Consider the following 21,081-nt stretch of genomic DNA (forward strand, 5'->3'; position numbering starts at 1 on the left):
ATGGACTCATGGTTGAATGTAACATACCCATCTTCACTAATAAAGAAATATCCATGTAATTATGAGTTTTTATGGTATAAAAATCAATGATTTTATTATTTGAGTCATTTTTACTTAGAATCTTTAAATTTTGAGTCCAAATTTGGAATCTGCGCGCGATTTTACTCTAATATAGGATTTTACAGCATCCAAAACAGACACCGGATCAAGCCTATACGTAAATTTCAATCATTTTAGTTAAAAACGGCGACCTTTAAACCTTAATAAATGCACGACCGGGCGTCCGATTGACGAACGGTCTAAACCCCAACGACTAGGAGAACCTCCCGGACAAAAAAAAAAATCGCCCCGGGGCGGTCCGGCACGCAAATCGAGGCGGGCGTCCCAAATTTGGGTACCCCGTCCCAAAATTTGGGCCGTACACACTTACTAGGGTGCCCGTACGATGGTCGCCCAAGACCCAAAGGACGGCCGCCCACTGTATGGTCCACACGTACCCCTACGTGGACACCCATGCTGTCCCAGACCAGATAAGGTACATGCGTACCATTCCTTTCCCTGACAACACTGACACCGTACCTTTCCCCTAGACGCATGCAGGCCACTGATCCATACCCTTTGACGGTACACTGTCCTCTCGTCCTTGCTTTGCGCAGCGCCCGTACCCTCACCCCTCAGAGATATAAACCCCAGGGGTGCTCCACAGGCAGCACGCATTTTTGTGCGACGTATGCCCTGTTGTACCGTCGTTCATACCGCCGTCTGTCCCTGTGCAGTGTACTTGCTGTGGTACAGCCGTCCCTTGCAGCCCCCCTCTCACACCCCCTCATTTGCCTCTTTTCAGATAAGCCAATATTCCTCCATCCCCCTCTTGCTAGAAGGCAGTGTCCTTAACTCTTCTCCCTCCCCCCCGTGTGAAGAGACTTACAGCAGCCCCTCTCAGCCCTCTCCACGTTTTTGCCCTTAAGGACATCTCACATCCCCCCCCCCATTTGCTTAGACTTTAATAAGGATTTTTTGCCTTAAGAAAGGGTTCGTGCGCCATACTCTTTTGCTCATACGGTGAGCAAACGAACTTAGAATTCAGATCTGACTGAAGCGTTTCGATCGCAGCAGCGAGCTCTACAAGGCGATGCCTAAGATGACCTCTTCTCGGAGACGTCAAAATATTACCTCAAGAGGAGCGCGCAATAACGAGATTAGGGAAGATGCTGCGGCTCCAGCCCTCCCTTTTCAAGCTCCTCAAGGAAATGGTGGTCACGTTAGCTTGGTTAATTTTTAAAAGAAGAGATTTTTCTTAAATTAGTGTTAATGAATGGTATCTTTTCCTTTTAAAATGACGATATAAAAATTGTATGAAGTTACAAATTATGTGATGCTGTATTCGATAAATTGCGTTAAAATTGTTATCTTCACGAATTGTGAATGCTATATTTAATAAATTACATTGAAGTTGTTATCTTTAGAATTCAAGGATTTTTTTTGGCTTCAACGCTAACTCCGTTCCGTGCTTGTGTAGCCGGGTGTAACCGGGCGGCGTCGTTAGCAAAGCCCAGGAATGGCCCAAGGTATCCCTCATACCATTGGGAGAATAAGGATCGCCGATTGAGGCGAGAGATTATGAGGCTGCCTAGTTCTGAGGGCCCAGGCTAGTGCGATAAATAAGCCCACCCTAGTGCGATAAATAAGCCCACCCTAGTGCGCAGACATCTCTCTGAGGGGCGGGAGGATCGAGCGATGGAGCCTGAGAGGGCGACAGGCCGACTTGAGTCCTCGCCAGCGGTGGCCGACGATGAGGTGTATGATCCCATAGGGTTTTGCCCAGCATGTAGAGGCTGGAAGGCCGAATTCTAGATCATCGACAGTATAAGAATAAGAGAGCCAGTTTGGCTTGTATGGAATTGATTCATGTATAAACTTTTTATATAAATATATCTTGTCTTTGGCATGATTGTATTGTGTAAAAAGGCTGTTTTAACAAACCTTGTGAAAAAGGACCTTAATTAAGGAATATGTTTATTTATGTCAAACAGTGTGGTAGGATTAATTAGAAAACAAATTGATGCGTGAGTAGGGTGGAAAGTGGGAGGATGGAATGCCCCGACGGCACCATCCTATGGACGGGTGGACCCGATTAGTCGGGTAGCTTTCCAACAGATTAAGTGAAAGCCCTACGCTAGATAATTAGATTCTTGGGCAACTCTATTCTAGAAGACTAGGCCAGCGCCTGTGCCTTGCATAAGATGAGAAAAAAAGCGTTGTCTCTAGAAATCAAATCTAGTAGTTGCCCAATTTATGATCAATTGCCCTATGGGTGATTTGATGTTAGAAAATCACGCTCCCCCTGTGGGATAGAGCTAGGTCATACCTATGAATCATATCCTTGAATCTCTATAGGGTCAAGGTGTCGATGAATAGGAAATTTTTTCCAAGATAAGACTTAGTGGACTATCTTAATGTTTCCCCCATTTTAGAAGGGAGGAACCTTACAATTGGTATCAGAGCCGATCTTAGCTCCTAGGAATTGTCATTTAAGGATTGTTTTGCAATGAATGTTTTACCTAACATAATGCTAATTAGTAAAAACATCCTACTAAAACAAATAAGTTGAATTGATGTTTGAATGATTGTAGGAAGAGGAAGATGCCTATTCCAAGTTTCTAGTTTTTCAATGCATCTTCGAGACTGCTAGTCACTCCTCGAATTTCGAGTTCCACGACACCATGGTGCAGATACTAGAGAAGATATCCCTCCCTCATTTCTCTCGTATTCAAAGAGGATGGGGTAGAGATTTCTGGAGTCGTGGGCCGAGATACTTCTTCATCCGAGCAGATCAAATTGGGAACCTTACCACCGACCTAAAGCGGATTCGTTGGATTGAGAAGTTGAAGATAATCCGTTTATTTTGGTTCGTCGGTACCCCCAGGGCCGACACCTCGGTGACTATAGATGGGGTTCGCATACCTCAGGATCGTTGGGTGTATGACCAAGTGATGCAGATCTTACCTGCTGATAGAGTAGCTTTGTTGGAATCTACCCCAATCCAGAGTCTACCACCCTTACCATCAGTTTTTAGAGTCTTAGAAACTACAACGGAACCCCCATATTTCACCTATGTGGACCACTCTACCCTTATGTCATAGTCAAGCCTAGGAATTTCCCTTGATGTCAAATAAGACTAATTATATTAGTCTCAGATCTTTGTAATAAAACTTGTCCTTGTAAATATTTGGAAATAAAATAATTTCAATGTTTTACTCTCCAAAAATAAGCGTTGTGCAAATATGAATCTTGTAATCTTAAAATTGTTTGTACAATGATGGCCAGCACCACCACCCTCCACTTCCCAATGCGCTTTACACCGATACCCAGGAGAAGAAGCTCCTGCTCAAGCAAATGCAACCTCCCTCCTTTAAAGGAGAAGGTTCAAAGGTTGAGAAGGATGCTGAAGTCTGGATTGAGGCGATGGACGATTATTTCTCTGCTGCCGGTACTGGAGTAGCAAATCAGTCTATGCTCGCACGGTTTCGCCTCATCGGAGATGCTAAACTCTGGTGGAAACAGTGGCGCCGTGACAAGGAAGTCACCGAGCATTCTCAAACGTGGGAAGATATCAAGCAGGCAGTGAAGGAAAGATATCTTCCCCCATCCCATGAATTCATAAAGATGAATGAGTTTTTTAGTCTTAGGCAGTGCAGCTTAACTCTTGAGGACTACTATTCCAAATTTATCACCCTTCGGAAGTATGCCCCAGCTATGACTATTTCCCAGCAAGTGGCTCGTTTCTGCCAAGGGCTAAATGAACCCTTAGATTCCCGCCTTGAAGCAATGAGGCCAAGCACATTACAGGATGCTCTCATACGAGCAAAGCCCCTTGTGAAAGAAATGAAGGCTAACAAACCGAAGAATCAAAAGAGATCTTACCTTGAGGCAAATCTTAAAGATCAACTCTACAAGAAACCCCAACAAAATTTCCCCTACTACAACAGAGGGCGACAAGGCAACTCTTTTGTCCCCCGCTTGTATGCTGCTTCTTCCAGAGAAGGCCCTCTGTGTTTTGAGTGCAATGAGCCGGGACACTTTAGAGCCAACTGTCCCAAGATGGCAACATCATTTCCCCAAGGTAGCAGAGGAAATCAAGGCCGTGGAACCCCTATCCACCAAGGTGCAAGAGGCAGTGGCCGTGGCAGAGGCCGCGGAGAAGCAGTTGCTAGGACTGCCTATGTTATAAGTGAAGAACCGACCTTAGAAACGGCTGAAGAAGAGCGCGCCATCGTCCATGCGGCAGTAGAACACCAAGGTCCGAATAAACAATTTGGTGTAATCCAAACCCCCGCAACTCATCACGGTAAGCCATTTCAGCTTTTGATTGATTGTGGCAGTACCCATTCATTCCTTTCTCCTAGGTGTTTGCAAAAATTAAACTTGGGTCAAAAAACAGCTAGAAGAATGATTGTAGAGTTAGCCAGTGGGAAAGAAGTAGTATCTCGCCACTCTATAGGAAACCTTGATTTTGAGCTGGGTAATGAGCAAACTCATGGTCACTTTAGAGTCTTGCCCCATTAGGAATTTATGATGGAATCCTTGGGATGGATTGGTTAATTGCAAACAAAGCTAGCATTCATTGTAACCAGGGGAGTATCACTTTTGAAAATGAGCATGGCCAAGTAATATCTATTCAGGGGATCACAGGAAAACCTAAATCTAGGGTAGTCAAGGCAAAACATCTTCTCAAGGGAACACGTAAGGGTCAGCAAGTTTTCTTAGTCAAACTCAACAAAGTCATTGAACCTAGTATGGAGACAGAACCCTCTTGGCTCCAAGAATTCTGTGACATCTTCCCTGACGAGCTTACAGGGTTACCGCCTCCTCGAGAAGTCAATCATGAAATCGAGGTGATCCCTGGAGCTCAACCCGTCTCAAAAACTCCCTATAAAATGTCCCTTCCTGAAGCCATTGAACTTAAGGAGCAACTTTCCCAACTCATTGAACAAGGATTTGTATGCCCCAATAGCTCTCCTTGGGGAGCACCTGTTCTTTTCCAAAAAAAAAAGGACGGGACTCTCCGCCTCTGCATAGATTATCGAGGGCTAAATCAAGTCACTGTCAAGAATAAGTATCCTATCCCTCGCATCGACGAACTTCTTGACAGGCTTCATGGGGCCAAAGTCTTCTCAAAAATAGATTTGAGGTCTGGTTACTATCAGATCAAAGTCAAGGAAGCAGATATACCCAAAACAGCCTTCAATACCCGTTATGGCCACTATGAGTTTACTGTAATGTCATTCGGGTTAACCAATGCTCCTACAACCTTCAACCGCCTAATGCAAGATATATTCCGTCCTTACTTGGATGAATTTGTGCTTGTTTTCTTTGATGACATCTTAATCTACTCCAAATCAATGGAAGAGCATGAGGAGCATGTGCGTAGAGTTCTGCAATTGCTGCGCAGACACAAACTCTATGACAAGAAAAGCAAATGTACCTTCTTTACTCATCAAATTGAGTATCTTGGATTCATCGTCTCCAAAGATGGCATCTCAGTAGACCCCGCCAAGGACAAGGATATTCTAGAATGGCCACCCCCTAAATCAGTTCGTGAAGTTTGTGGGTTTTTGGGAATCACGGGTTGGTATAGGATTTTTATCAAAGATTATGCCTTGGTAGCTGCACCTCTGACGGATCTTCTTAAGAAGGATTGCAAAATAGTGTGGCTGCCAATCCATCAAAACAGTTTTGATCAGCTCAAGGTCATTATTACTTCTGCCCCAGTCCTGAAACTTCCTGATTTTGCCAAGGAATTTGAAGTAGTTACTGATGCTAGTAGTCTAGCACTTGGTGGTGTCTTAGGCCAAGAAGGAAGACCAGTTGCTTATACTTCCCGCAAGCTGAAGCAACATGAGGCAAATTATGCCACCCATGATTTGGAGCTCTTGGCAGTTGTTCATTGCCTCAAATTATGGAGACATTATCTCTTGGGGGGGTAAATTCCAGCTTGTAAATAATTGATCACAAAAGTCTAAAGTGGATCTTCACCCAGCCTAACCTCAACATGCAGCAAAGGAGATGGATTGAAATTCTACAAGAATATGATTTCGACATCAAATTCCGCCCTGGGAAAGATAATGTGGTAGCAGATGCACTTAGCCGCAAATCTTTCTTGAGTGCTATTTCAATGCCAAGAAATTTCCCCCTTCTTCTACTAACTTCATCATTCTCTGATAATCTGGATCATGAGATGAGACTAGGGACATATGGTTTTAACAAACTTACATGAAATACATTATGGACTTTGATATGGGCTGGGAGTTGGAGTTTATAGGCACTTTTACCTAGACACTTTGATAACTGTATAAGGACCACAATACCTAGGGCTGAGCTTCTTATATTTCCCAAGTGATAGAGAACTTCGTTTGGGTCGCACTCGTAGAAGAACTATGTCTCCTTCCTTGAAGATCCTTTCAGACCTCTTGTTGTCAGCATAATGCTTTTGTCGATCTTGGGCAGCTTTAATATCCTTTTGGATTGCCTTGGTTTGTTTCTCCATTTCTTCGAGCATTTTCCTGGATGCCTCAACTTCATCATTCTCTGATAATCTGGATCATGAGATGAGACTTCTTCCACCTTGACCAGAGTTGAGGCATCCAGGAAAATGCTCGAAGAAATGGAGAAACAAACCAAGGCAATCCAAAAGGATATTAAAGCTGCCCAAGATCGACAAAAGCATTATGCTGACAACAAGAGGTCTGAAAGGATCTTCAAGGAAGGAGACAGAGTTCTTCTACGAGTGTAACCCAAACGAAGTTCTCTATCACTTGGGAAATATAAGAAGGTCAGCCCTAGGTATTGTGGTCCTTATACAGTTCTCAAGTGTCTAGGTAAAAGTGCCTATAAACTCCAACTCCCAGCCCATATCAAAGTCCATAATGTATTTCATGTAAGTTTGTTAAAACCATATGTCCCCAGTCTCGATCATATTCTTGATGATGAACAAGTTGTAATCCCTACTCAAGGAGTCCTTGAATTACAGCCCAGTAGCATCATAGATTCTAGGGAAAGGCAACTCCGAAATAGAACTCTTGTAGAACATCTAGTGCAGTGGAAAGATTACCCTGAACAGGATGCAACTTGGGAAGATGAAGCTACACTCTTAAAGGATTATCCCCAATTCATGACGAGATGAGGACATCTCGATTTCTTTAAGGGGGGAAGGATGTAACATACCCATCTTCACTAATAAAGAAATGTCCATGTAATTATGAGTTTTTATGGTATAAAAATCATTGATTTTATTATTTGAGTCATTTCTACTTAGAATCTTCAAATTTTGAGCCCAAATTTGGAATCTGCGCACGATTTTACCCTAATATAAGATTTTACAGCATCTAAAACGGACACCGGATCAAGCCTATACACAAATTTCAGTCATTTTAGTTAAAAAACGGTGACCTTTAAACCTTAATAAATGCACGACCGGGCGTCCGATTGACGAACGGTCTGAACCCCAACGACCAGGAGAACCTCCCGGACAAAAGAAAAAAATTTACCCCCGGGGCGGTCCGACACGCAAATCAAGGCGAGCGTCCCAAATTTGGGTATCCCGCCCCAAAATTTAGGCCGTACACACTTACTAGGGTGCCCGTACGATGGTCGCCCAAGACCCAAAGGACGGTCGCCCACTGTATGGTCCACACGTACCCCTACGTGGACACCCATGCTGCCCCAGACCAGATAAGGTACATGCGTACCACTCCTTTCCCTGACAACTGACACCGTACCTGTCCCCTAGACGCATGTAGGCCACTGATCCATACCCTTTGACGGTACACCGTCCTTTCGTCCTTGCTTTGCGCAGCGCCCGTACCCTCACCCCTCAGCTATATAAACCCTCGGGGTGCTCCACAGGCAGCACACATTTCTGTGTAGCGTATGCCCTGTTGTACCGTCGTCTGTCCCTGTGCAGTGTACTTGCTGTAGTATAGTCGTCCCTTGCAGCCCCCCTCTCACACCCCCACATTTGCCTCTTTTCAGATAAGCCAATATTCCTCCATCCCCCCCTTGCTAGAACTCTTGCTAGAAGACAGTGTCCTTAACTCTTCTCCCCCCCCGGCGTGTGAAGAGACTTACAGTAGTCCCTCTCAGCCCTCTCCACGTTTTTGCCCTTAAGGACATCTCACAATTCCCCCCCATTTGTGTAGACTTTAATAAGGGTTTTTTGCCTTAAGAAAGGGTTCGTGCGCCATACTCTTTTGCTCATACGGTGAGCAAACAAACTCAGAATTCAGATCCGACTGAAGCGTTTCAATCGCAGCAGCGAGCTCTACAAGGCGACGCCTAAGATGGCCTCTTCTCAGAGACGTTAAAATATTGCCTCAAGAGGAGCGCGCAATAACGAGATTAGGGAAGATGCTCCCAATGCGGCTCCAGCCCTCCCTTTTCAAGCTCCTCAAGGAAATGGTGGCCAAGTTAGCTTGGTTCATTTTTAAAAGAAGAGATTTTTCTTAAATTAGTGTTAATGAATGGTATCTTTTCCTTTTAAAACGACATAAAAATTGTATGAAGTTACGAATTATGTGATGTTGTATTCGATAAATTGCATTGAAATTGTTATCTTCACGAATTGTGAATGCTATATTTAATAAATTACATTGAAGTTGTTATCTTTAGAATTCAAGATTTTTTTTGGCTTCAACGCTAACTCCGTTCCGTGCTTGTGTAGCCGAGTGTAGCCGGGCAACGTCGTTAGCAAAGCCCGGGAATGGCCCAAGGTATCCCTCATACCATTGGGAGAATAAGGATCGCCGATTGAGGCGAGAGATTATGAGGCTGCCTAGTTCTGAGGGCCCAGGCTAGTGCGGTAAATAAGCCCACCCTAGTGCGCAGACATCCCTTTGAGGGGCAGGAGGATCGAGCGATGGAGCCTGAGAGGGCGACAGGCCGGCTTGAGTCCTCGCCAGCGGCCGACGATGAGGTGTATGGTCCCATAGGGTTTTGCCCAGCATGTAGAGGCTGGAAGGCCGAATTCTAGATCATCGACAGTATAAGAATAAGAGAGCCAGTTTGGCTTATATGGAATTGATTCATGTATAAACTTTTTATATAAATATATCTTGTCTTTGGCATGATTGTATTGTGTAAAAAGGCTGTTTTAACAAACCTTGTGAAAAAGGGCCTTAATTAAGGAATATGTTTATTTATGTCAAACAGTGTGGTAGGATTAATTAGAAAACAAATTGATGCGTGAGTAGGGTGGAAAGTGGGAGGATGGAATGCCCCGACGGCACCATCCTACGGACGGGTGGACCCGATTAGTCGGGTAGCTTTCCAACAGATTAAGTGAAAGCCCTACGCTAGATAATTAGGTTCTTGGGCAACTCTATTCTAGAAGACTAGGCCAGCGGGCTGTGCCTTGCATAAGATGAGGAAAAAAGCGTTGTCTCTAGAAATCAAGTCTAGTAGTTGCCTAATTTATGATCAATTGCCCTATGGGTGATTTGATGTTTAGAAAATCACGCTCCCCCTGCGGGATAGAGCTAGGTCATACCTATGAATCGTATCCTTGAATCTCTACAGGGTCAAGGTGTCGATGAATAGGAAATTTTTTCCAAGATAAGACTTAGTGGACTATCTTAAGTGTTTCCCCCATTTTAGAAGGGAGGAACCTTACATTGAAAAATTACACAGGAAACATTGGTTTGACAAAAACCTTAAGCAAAGAGAACTTGAAACGGGGGACCTTGCCTCATGTATGGTGTCGGTAGCGCCAGGAAAAAGAAACTCAAATACCAAGGCCTGGGACCATTCCGAGTATCGAAAATCACACCTCAGGGGTTTGTTCGAATTGAGACAGTTTTTAACGGCATCCAAATGAAGGGTTATGTCAATGGAAGTAAATTAAAAAAATACTTTGGACCACTGACCCAAGAGATGCTCGTGCAAGAACATTTCTTGAAACAACAGAAACAACTTGCAAAAGAAAAGATACAGTAAGCACAAGAAGAGGCTAAGACTAGAGAGATCACAGCTAAACAATTACTGCACAAAAGATTGATACATGTCAACATGGCTTCTGTGACCCTTTTGGACGAAGGGGAACTAAACATTAAGCCAGCACAATTTAAGGTGTGACTTACTACAGCTAAAGGCCATGCAACAAGCATTGCATTAATAGATACGGAGTCAAGTCATAACTTGATCTCATATGAAACCTGGGTAGCATTAGGTAAACCACACCTTGAACCCACTGATGCACAAGTTCGTAGCATTCACTTGATAGCCACAAAAGCAGAGGGATTTTTAAATGTTAACATTTCCATAAAAAATAATTCCTTTTGGTTGGGAAGGTGTTTGTCATGCCTGCAGGTTCCATGGAAGAAGAGATGATTCTAGGACGATCCTGGATCTGTGCCAGTAAATGCAATATCCAATGGGAAGAACGAATAGCATTGATAAGCACAGGCAAGAAGGTCATGTCCATACCCTCATGGAACTCGACAAATAGAGGGAAGCACATCATAAACTGATGAACAAACAACGAGTGCAATGGCAACACCTCAAAGGATAGAACCAGTAACCGTTCCGCGAAGCTTACCCACAAAATACCCTACATCTAAGGGTACACAAAAGTGGGTGCCCAAGAATCAACTAACAGATCAACCGAACAAGATGGACACCATGAATGATATAAAGTACCAAAGAAGAACCTGCAAATAATTCAAAAGTCAGACCTTGTTGACTCGAACCAATTGGCAGGACTCCAAGCATCCAAAGAGACCTCAAGGAGCCCGTGAGCAATGGGTCCGAAAGGACTTACTGTTGTGAGCACAAGGATACTATCAAGGCAATGTAACAATATGAGTACCCAAACCCCACTCAGTTGGCCAATACCACAGATAGGACGAATCATCAAAAAGCGGGTGGTAAGAGCGTGCAACATCAACTCTTTTGTAAAAGCCTAATTTATAAAGGCTACCTACCTTGTCATCTATTGTATGGTTGAGAGGGTGCCATCTTGTTCTTGTATGTCCAATGCTCACCTTTCCCCATGTTGGGCATTGTCCTATGGTGGCATTCAGAGGGGGTGTTGAAATATAAGATGTACAAATGATAAAGGGTGAGAGAAAGAGGTCATGTAGGTGTAAACACACCCCAAATAAAGTGGGCATGTGGGTGGAAAAGGGATCTAGGGTTAGCGTAACCCTAGCCCTTGGTGGACCCTATATATAGGGAAGGAGGTCTCACTTTTTATAACATAAGTAACACAACACTTGAAGATGAAGGTTAAGCCAACTTTGGAGTGAAGTAGAAGGTAATATAGAAGCTTTCTATACATCTTGTGTTCTTGCTCTCTCTCATATATGTTGCTCTATCTTGCCATCAATATTGCTTCCGTTGTGTATACTCCCCATAATTTTGACATGGTATCACGGCCTTGCAAAGGCTAAGTTCCCCTTCAATCCCCTTTTCCATATCTCTCACTATTGTAAGCCATTCACATCCTCATCAAGAAGGACGGTGGTAGAAAACAATTTCTCTTTGAAGCGTGAAGAAGAGGTTAAGGAAGTCGCTTTGTAAACTGTGAAGAAGAGGGAGTCTTTTGTTGTTGATGTTATGCTCTTAGACCCATATCAAAGGAGGCAAAAAGGGAAAAAACTCTCTGTTGGTCGTCGACATCCGCCCTCAGGCAGCCCACGTCCGTCCGTCCGTCTGAGACGCCGTTTGCTATGGGCTACCACACCTCCAAGAGGGAACTCTACACATTCACCCAAAGGATGAGCAATAGATTACAACTATCGTAGGGTACTTACCAATGCTTTGAACTTGAGTCCCTTGAGGCCTCCAAGCTCACTTGTTAAGCTCCATCTCCACGCTGTCACCGTAGAGTCGCTCACACCGTTGCATAAGGCAATCTCACTCTCTCTCTCACTCTCTCACACAAGCATGAAAGAGGCACAATGCTAGAATGCTCTCACTCCTTCAATCTCTCTCAAGACACAAGAGAGAACTCTCTATAGCACAAAGGGGATTGTGTCTTTTCATTATGAGAAAATGCCTTATATACATTTAGCCCTTATTCACACTTGGGCGTCCAAAACTTACTTACTAGGCCTTGGGTGGCCAATATCTCATAATGTACAACTTTTATAGTACCGTTTCATGACACTTATTAATGTCCTCAATTGAGGATCATGTTTGTTAATCCAAAATGCCCCCCCTTCTTGATGATGTAGGTTCTGTCCGCATAACCTGTTACTGAGATCTTAAAACCTGGTCATCGAACTCATGTTGGTAGAAGTTCCTCCTAGATTGGAGCTTCTTGAGTATACATCGTCGGAAAGCCGAATGTGATCTCCAGAATCCAGTATCTACCATGTCTTCGAAAGTGATGTGCATGTATCCTCTGGAAGACATCGAAACCGGTGGTAATAAAGCATGATTCCCCTATTTGATGGCCCTTGGTTCATATCAAACCTCAAGCGTTCTACCTCATAGCCATCATAAGGCTCCTTAGGTCAGTGTGTTAGGTTATGTGTTAGGATATGGGTTAAGTAGCTTACTAGGGACATTAGAGTAGACAGGGTAAGGGGATTTTGAAAACAAAGAAGAAGATTCTTCTTGACCCTATCCTATGCTAGGGGGTGGGTGGGTGGCTAGGCTTATGAGACTTAATAAATTCCCGTAAGTCTGGAATTTTTTCTTCGTTTATAGTGGGATACTCTATATGGGTAGCATCAAAATTGTATTGTACAGTTGTCAGCATGGCTTCTAAATGTTTATAGATATTAGTGTAGAGTTTTAGAATGCCAAAAGGATGATAGAGAGTGGACTCCACATAGGTTTAGATGTTGGTGAGTGTTATATACCTCTAGCCAGCCCATGACTTATGACCCATTGGTAACTATGTGCTAGTACTTCGTAGTTGGCGGGCATCTCTAGAATGTTATCTGAGACAAACAGGTCTAATTTTTCAACACTATTGTCCAGAATTTCTAAGTTTTGGAGAACGTGACACCAACTACGAAGGTTTAGCATGATAGGATGTAGGGGATAGAAAAAGATGTCTTGGGGATTAGTCAATACTAAGTCACCCCTCAAAATTCCCATGATTACCGTTGGATCAAGGTCTCTTTCCGTATTTTGTTTGATTAATGTTAGTTCTCCTAGGGCTATATCTTCATATAGATTTATGTCATATTGAAGTAGAGAGAGGGTTAGTGTAGACAAAAACAAAGAAACAGTTTGAGGAGGGGCCCGAGGAGTTACTAGCAACTGTCCCAACTCGAAGGCACCCTCTAGGAGGAGACAAAGATCATCATTGGGTTCCGGCCGTCGCTGACTTCTTTCTTGGATTATGAACTGACGCTCCAATTCTTGTAGGCGGGAGTCTGTGTTGCTAATGAGGTTTGAAATTGTTGTTTCTCTGACCATCCTTGCAGCATCCAATTCTTCAAATCTTCATGTTGCATCTTCTTGGGCTCGCCAGGCAGTTGCTTTCCTTGCCTGAGCATCGGTAATTAGTTGGAGTCTTTGGGCCGCCAACCTCTCAGTGTCTTGAAGTTGTTTCGTAAGCTGTGTCACTGTTTCCTTGTGTGCCAACTCATTTCTGTGTGCTTTTGCCTGGCTTGCACTTATTGTTTCATTGAGAGCTCTGATCTTCTCTGCATGAGCCTTGTTGGTCTGTTCCCTTTCCTGTTGTAGATGGTTCATCCTCTCCTCCTCTGCTTTGAATTGTGCTGTTAGTTGTGTGATTTGGTGTTGCAATGCTTCTTCCTTAGCCCTGGCATTGGCTTGGAAGTTTTGTAGTTGTTGTGCATGGAGTATCGTGAGTTCCTTTATGTAGTTGACTTCTTTCTGGAGTTGTTCTTTTGCTTGTTCCAATGTGGCATTGAGATCAGCATTCTCCTTGATCTTTTGTACTATTGTTTGGCTTAATACCAGGTTATTATTCTCCAGTGCATTGTACCTTTTCTCTTGCTCTTCTATAGCTTTCAAACTCTTCATAATGACCTCTTTGTGGGTTGTCTCAGTTGCTTCCAAGTTTGCCTTTAACTTTTAAACTTGTGCCGATGTATCTTTGACTTGCTTCCAGAGTGCAGTGTTACGGTCGTGGAGCAATGTGTTGTTAGGATATGGCATCGCCAAACTTTTTGTTAGGAGGTGGCATCGCCAAACTTTTTGTTCCTGCTCCCACATTGCATTGGTGCTTGATTCTATCTCCAGCCCAGTCTGTGGTTGGTTGAGCCGCTCGTCAAATTCTTCTACGATCTCTTGCAAGAATTGTTGATAATCGATGTTCTACATAGAGGCCAGCTGGGGTAGTCTTTCTTCGTCTTCCAATCTTCTCCTCTTGCTTGCTTGGACTTGATGGCTCTGGAGGTCTTTGTCTTTTACTTGCTTCCATGGGGTCCTCTGGTTCCTGTACTTGGGTTGCGGCTACCTCTTCATCTTATCTTTCCTCAGCTTGTATGAGCGTTGCTGGTTCTGGAGCTGTCTCTGTTGGTGTGTCTCCCAGACTTGTGTCTTTGAGAGGAGATAAGTCTGTAAATATAAGTTGGGCTGGGCTTGTTGGAGGAGTGATCTGTTGTTGTTGGGGTTCCTGTGTGGTATGGCTGAGAATATTTTCTTTTAGTGCCTCTTGGTAAGTACGGATTTTTGTGGCCACTTCTTCCTCTAGTCTTTGTGACTCAGCAGAGCAGCAACATCGGTGAGCACCCTTCTCATCTTTTTATCTATTCTCTTCTTTGCGATATTTCTTCATCTGCTTTATTATATCCTTAGTCTCCATCAAGATGGCTTGCCCTTCTGTACATCTTTAGCTGTTAACGTGGGCTGGTCTGGTAGCAGTGCCAACTACATATGTTCCTCCGGTTGAGGCTCCTTGAGAGGTCTTTTGGCTACATGATTGAGAACCTATGTGAGAAGGTATGGGTTAGATATTTTAGATTGGTGGGCCTTCAAATAGTTCTCCATCTCCTTATGTAGATAGTATGCCCAATCTTCTTCTTTTTCTTCATGTACTTTTGCTATTTTGTTGAGACCGACTCTGTTATATCTGTCTACGGGGTTAGTGCAGGCACCGTGTTCGTGAAAGTGCAGACAGTATTTTTAATCATTTGATTATGTTTGTTTGGTGTATGAGGAGACACCAAATTTTTTTGAATGAATTAATCATGAAGGGCTTCAGGTCATTTGTGTTACCACTTAATGTGTATTGCGATTCTTTGAAGAATAGAAAACAAACAAAAAACAAACAAAAAAGATAAGATAAGATAAGACGAGGATCAAGCTCCCACCTCGAAGGAATAGTCGCTGAAGAGAGATGGAGATCTCGGAAGATGCACAAAGAAGCGAATGCAGACTATCAATCCACGCACACGATGCGAAACGACGAAAAAAGGAAAGAAAATCGATTTTATAACGTAGCCGTTAGACAGGGCGGCTATCTTAATGAAGAATGCCACGTGGTGCTGCGTGATTGGATGCTGAAAATTTATCGTTTCACGGCGTGAACGTTTTTGGATCTTGTTCACGATGTGAACCTATTTTCTGCAGTTTCACACATGGAATGCATAAGATTGAATACTTCTCATTTTTCCTTTATGCTCAAGCAGTCAAACATGCACATGATGAGTGAATGATACATTCCTTACCTCTTGTACCCATTTGGGCAATCATTGGATACCTTTTGTTTATTGCCATGATGAGAACCAAGGGGTCACCTGGGCACTTTTGGGCATTTATTGATGCAGTTGTTTTAGTTCCATGTGGGAGTATTTTTATTGTTCCTTCCACCCAATTGAACAGTTTTGTCTCGCTGTGTCTGGTTATGGAGGGCTTCTATCTGCATCTCCTTGCTAAATTTCTTTGTTTTTACCCTTAAGTTCCCTGTTCAGTTCTGTAGCCAAAGTGGGTACTTTCGTTGCTTTGGGAATTCCTAGAAAATGTGGTTCACTACCAATTCTAGTAAACATGCTTCACTCCTCAACTAGAAGAGTTGATTATTTTGAACATTTGAGGAATTTACATAATTCCCCTCAACCTTAGTAACATGTTTGGTACCGTCTCTTCCATAGTGGCTTCGTGGAGGCTTCATTGGTTGCATCTTCGTGCTTCTCCAATCCTTTCTTATGGTAGACACGCTTCATGCGTACATGTCTCCTTCCAATCATGCTAGCTTCCTTAGTCCAGCTGTCTGCCACATAGATTAACACAAGATTGCCACCCATGTTTTAATAGCTTATGCATGTGCTTCTCAACATGCTTATTGCTTCCACCTTCCACTTCATCATGATGCAAAACTATATACACCAATGTGAACATTGATTTAGGAGAGGTCTTAACACTTGTTTATCAACACAAGGACACTGTCTAACTCCATTACAATACAATAGAAAACTTCCATGCATATGAGTGCATCAAAACAAATTTAGGATCGGATTTCATAAAAAAAGTTACCATGCCTTAGATAAGCAAGGATGAGTGACATCTTTTGGATGAGCAAGGGTTTAAAACCTTTGAGATAAAGGTTTAAGGAAAATCTTAGAGAAAGGTTCGAAGAGAAACCTTTAGAGAAAGGGTGAGGAGAGCCCTTAAACGATGTTTTTGCCAGTCAATGCAAGCCACAGAGAATTGTTTTTCGCCTTCTGATGACGAGATGGAAGATAGGGCGGGATGCAAATGTGCCCATGGGCCCATTGTGAGGAGTCTCGGAGTTGATGGGTGTGGTGGTTTGTGAACCCACCCTTATGATCCACCAAGTCTATTGGACAATAGATAGATCACGGATGAAGATCACGAGAAATGAAAGTGCCCTCCAAAATAATATCATGGTATGATAAATCGCTTAGCGTTTACCTTTGGAGTTTGTGTTGCCACACTTTCTTGTGCGTTGGGGACCTGAACCCTAACCCTAACCCTAGCCCTAGCAGCCCTAATGGAGGTCATCCACAGTCTGCCGACAGCTACCTCTTGCCTCTCTCAAAAAGAGCATCTCCTTCCCACAGCTTCTGCCACACCGTCTTCGTCCGGCTCCCATTTCCGCTGTGAGCTCTGTGTACCATCGCTGCGCTTGGTTTCTGCTCCCAGGAGCATCGGAGCAAGAGCGCGGCTGCAGCCTGACGATGGAGGAGGGAGGCCTCTTAGTTCTGCTCGCCGAAGCCCTTTCCACTCTCCTGCCTCCACCTCTTCCAGACATCAACGTACACAGGTACGCCTCTTACTCCGATGTGGGTTTGTTTACCAATTTCTATTGCGAGTAGTCCTAGGTTTGGGTTTGTACGCACAGGCAGTGAGTGATGCCATCACATTGGCATTGCGGGCATCTCTCAAACCCTGTTGTGTTGCTAGCTCACTTATATCTGGTTGTCTTGGTTTTGAGTATGAATGGCAGTCAAGTTTTCCTGTTGAGGGCTCGTTTGTGTTTCCCATCCATGGAAAGGGTGTCTTATGTGTAGCTCACATGGCCTCTGGAGGACTTTTTTACATTAAATGGAGTGTACCTCTCGTCTTAAAAAAGACGGCCTCTCTGAGCATCGTGTTTCCACAAAAATTGCTTAGTTATAGATAACATGGTGGCTGGAATGATTATGAATGGACACCTTAAGTTTTGGTTCGGGGGACCAATTAGTTTTGAGCTTATCCTTGTCCTAGATTTTGGTGCACGAGCCATGTGCCATGTTGGCCATGTAACAATGCTTGTCTTCCAATAAGGTCAGGAAAATCTTCTGTAAAATAAACAAGAGAAAAAAAAGTCACCCTAAGCAGAATCAAACCCTACATGGCCCCCTCAGAAAGGTTCTTAAGAAAAAGGTATGGATTAGACCTCCTCAAAAGGCAGTACATTGTAGTCTCTTAAATATATACTATCTGAAGCTGGGCTGGTTGTTTCTGCCAGTTCTGGTATTCAATCTCCGCATTGCACATAATTTTCAGGGTGTTTCTGTTCTTTTACTAATCATTTGAGGGACTTTATACACACTCATACCGCAGCAGGGGTTTGAACATGAAGTTTGGGAAGCTTTTTCCTTTTCCTCGGGTATCATGAGCATGTGAAGCTTCTTAGACTAGGGTGCCTCCTAATGACCATGTTAGCATGTAAAGCTTCTTAGACTAGGGTGCTGGGATCCGGTTGTCCCTCCAAATGACCATGTTAGCATGTAAAATTGCTCTAACTTTGTAACCTGGTTACCTTGACTCTCATTTATATGTTCGGTCCACTTGCAGATTCAGTCAGCCAAGAGAACCTATTCAAGCTTTGATGACTTGCTCAACAATACAGAAACTGCACTGTTGGTGGACTTCTATGCCACTTGGTAAGTTCATTGCCTCGTTATGTACCTGGAGCTTGGAGGAATGATCACGTATAATGGGATTTTGCTTGCTCTCGACAAAATAGAACTTCTTCACAGTATTACTGATATTTTATTGGCTGTGGACTTGAGTCCTGTTAGTTTCTTTGACTGTGGAATAACTTGTATGTGGTGCCTTGGACAGGATGACAGAGGTCACTGTGAACTCTAGCTTTTAGGATAACATACATGTCCTTTTAAAATTTAGACCGGATGACGCTGGCTATGAAGTGGAACCTTAGGCTTTTCAATCTATAAATTATAATTTAACAGGATTCCTGAGAAAAAGCAGAGGCTTGTGATGTTGTGTGATCTTGTCTCTCGTCAACTCTAGGCAAAGCTTTTGATGCAGCTCTAGAAATAGTGGTTGAGCCCTTGTTTTGGCCCAACCTGCTCTGATACCAGCATGCATATAGCTCAGGTCTTTCGATATTTCAACGTGCAAGACTTCAAAGCTTGCCTACAAGATTGTGGTATGATACTGGGATGTGGCTTCAGAGAGGCTATTTGATGTTAGGTAGCAAGCAGTGTTTTGGTTCCCCCCTCATGCCACCTTTTTTACTTCTCACTGTTAACAACCCAACCAATTATTAGATGCCTGAGAAAAAGCAGAGGCTTGTGATGCCCCGTGATCTAGTCTCTCGTCAACTCTAGGCATATCAATTATGCACCTCTAATGAGCAGTTGGATTATGCTTAATAGCTTTCCATATACAACTTGCTTTTGTGTTTCGTGTATACATTTTCATATATTCCTCTTTCTAGATTTTAAACCTCCTTTCTGTTGACTAGAGGTCTCTTTACCTGATTCTTTCAGTCTTTGATCTTGTCTCCTGTGAACTGTTTGGGCTTTGCAGGTGTGGACCATGTCAATTCATGGTTCCTATCCTGGATGATGTAGGTCGTGCCTTGAAAGATAAAGTTCGCATTGTAAGTCTTCTGAATTCAAACCTTCTTTATGAGTCGGCTTAATATTCATGCTTGCGTATTCTAAGCAACTCTGTGCATTCTCTTGGCTGCAGGTGAAGATTGATTCCGAGAAGTATCCAAATATTGCTAGCCGATATGGAGTACAGGCGCTCCCAACTTTGGTTCTTTTCCAGAATGGTCAACCGATCGATAGACTGGTTAGTAACTTGTTTGTTATTTGTGTTTAGGGACTTAACACACAACCTTCTTTTGTTCGGATGGGCTGGAGTTGGTGGACAGGGAGATCTACCAAACATTTGTGCGAGATCTTCCCTTTGCTCTGGACTGGCAGCGTGTGTAAAGTCCCTTAGTCTTGTAATCTATATATAATCTGTGACTAGCTGTATGCTAAGTTGCACTTGAATGGAATTCAGGAAGGAGCTATGACAGCTCCAGATTTGATAAGGCGCATCGAAGGAGTACTATCCTTGTCAGAAGCGAAAGCACGAGATTAATGTTAATGATCCCCAACTTGTTCGCTTAGTCTACTGCTGGATTTTTTATGAATGTGTACAGTATCAGTATTTTCACTGTTCAAAGAAGACATGTTGGCTGTTACTGCCTTGTATGCTAGGGTATGGCTGCCCTTTTATCTGCCTGTCACAATCTTGGTGGTATTGAATATTTAAGCCAATTTGTTGTTGGAATAACTCTCATGAGCCTCTGCATTCATAGTTTGTGGGGAGCCCAACTGCTACTCATACATTGTATGTCAATAGAGATGTTTCTTAGATTCTCTTTCACATTTTTTTTTTGGTCCACTCATGTTCCTGCAATTCATAATCCCATGTTTTTCGTGCTAAATGAAGCTCTAAGATGATTTTTGGTGCGATGTCGTAGACTCATATTAAGCTGTGATTGCTTGTGGTGTGCTTGGGATGTTTCGAGATTATGATTATCTAATTTTGCGCCTTGATTGCCCTTAGTTGAGGTAGTATAAGGCGTACAGTCTTGTTGTAGGAAAGCATGATATGGTCTTTGTAATTCAGTAGATTATGTTTATTCACATGTTGCTTGCTAGTAATGCGTACAAGAGTAATGGTTGATTATATACACTTGTGCCATGAAAAGTAAGTAGAGGAAACTGGACAGTTATAATGGTTGATTATATACACTTGGCCATGAAAAGTGAGTAGAGGAAACTGGACAGTTATAATGGTTCTAGTCTGATTTTGTAGGCTTTTTGGCGTTGTCTCAAAGATTAAGTCCTTCTCATTGCCCATGATGTAGTTCCTACCCCTCAGTGAACTTGTCGTAATGTGTCACAAGTCACAAGTATAGTACTCTGGAGACCTATCATCTGGTGGTGCATCTCATCAAGGTGCATTTCACATCAATTGAAACTCATTTTAACTGTATCATACATTGAGAATCATTTGCAAGCTCTGTTGACGAATCCTTCATGCCTACCCCATACAGAGACTCATTTACACACTGCATTGAGAAGTGGAGGGTATATCATCATGGTTGTGTATGAGCATATATATTAGGGTATACTCGGATGAAACTGCACCATTTAGGAGGATTTTTTGCAATATTCAAAGCTGTGAGCCCTAGGTTAAAGTTTAACTTATATCTATCTGATCCTTGGTGGGGTGTGAGTAGATCTCTTCATCATTTTGTGCTCTCTCCTCGTTGACCAAAAAATTGAAATTTACAAGGACCAAGAAAGAAAGAAGTAATTACAATTGAAATGCTTTTTGGAGTAAGATTTAGTTTGTGTACTTGAATTTTCCCACACCATGTTCAGACCACCATGTAATGCA

General features: G+C 43.0%; 1 protein-coding gene across 1 annotated transcript; it reads left to right on the forward strand.

Moving 5' to 3' along the window:
• Positions 1 to 16,826: 16,826 nt before the first annotated feature.
• On the forward strand, positions 16,827 to 20,046 carry LOC147622348 (thioredoxin Y1, chloroplastic-like). The gene is made up of 5 exons (XM_086823453.1): positions 16,827 to 17,206; positions 18,223 to 18,311; positions 19,204 to 19,276; positions 19,369 to 19,473; positions 19,690 to 20,046. The coding sequence occupies exons 1-5, from the start codon at positions 16,934 to 16,936 to the stop codon at positions 19,768 to 19,770; spliced, it is 621 nt and encodes a 206-aa protein (XP_086679579.1). The 5' UTR covers positions 16,827 to 16,933; the 3' UTR covers positions 19,771 to 20,046.
• The last annotated feature ends 1,035 nt before the right edge of the window (positions 20,047 to 21,081 follow it).

This window comes from Cibotium barometz, chromosome 29, assembly GCF_041138505.1.
Source record: "Cibotium barometz isolate CiBa-2024 chromosome 29, ASM4113850v1, whole genome shotgun sequence".
NCBI classification, from domain to species: Eukaryota; Viridiplantae; Streptophyta; class Polypodiopsida; order Cyatheales; family Cibotiaceae; genus Cibotium; species Cibotium barometz.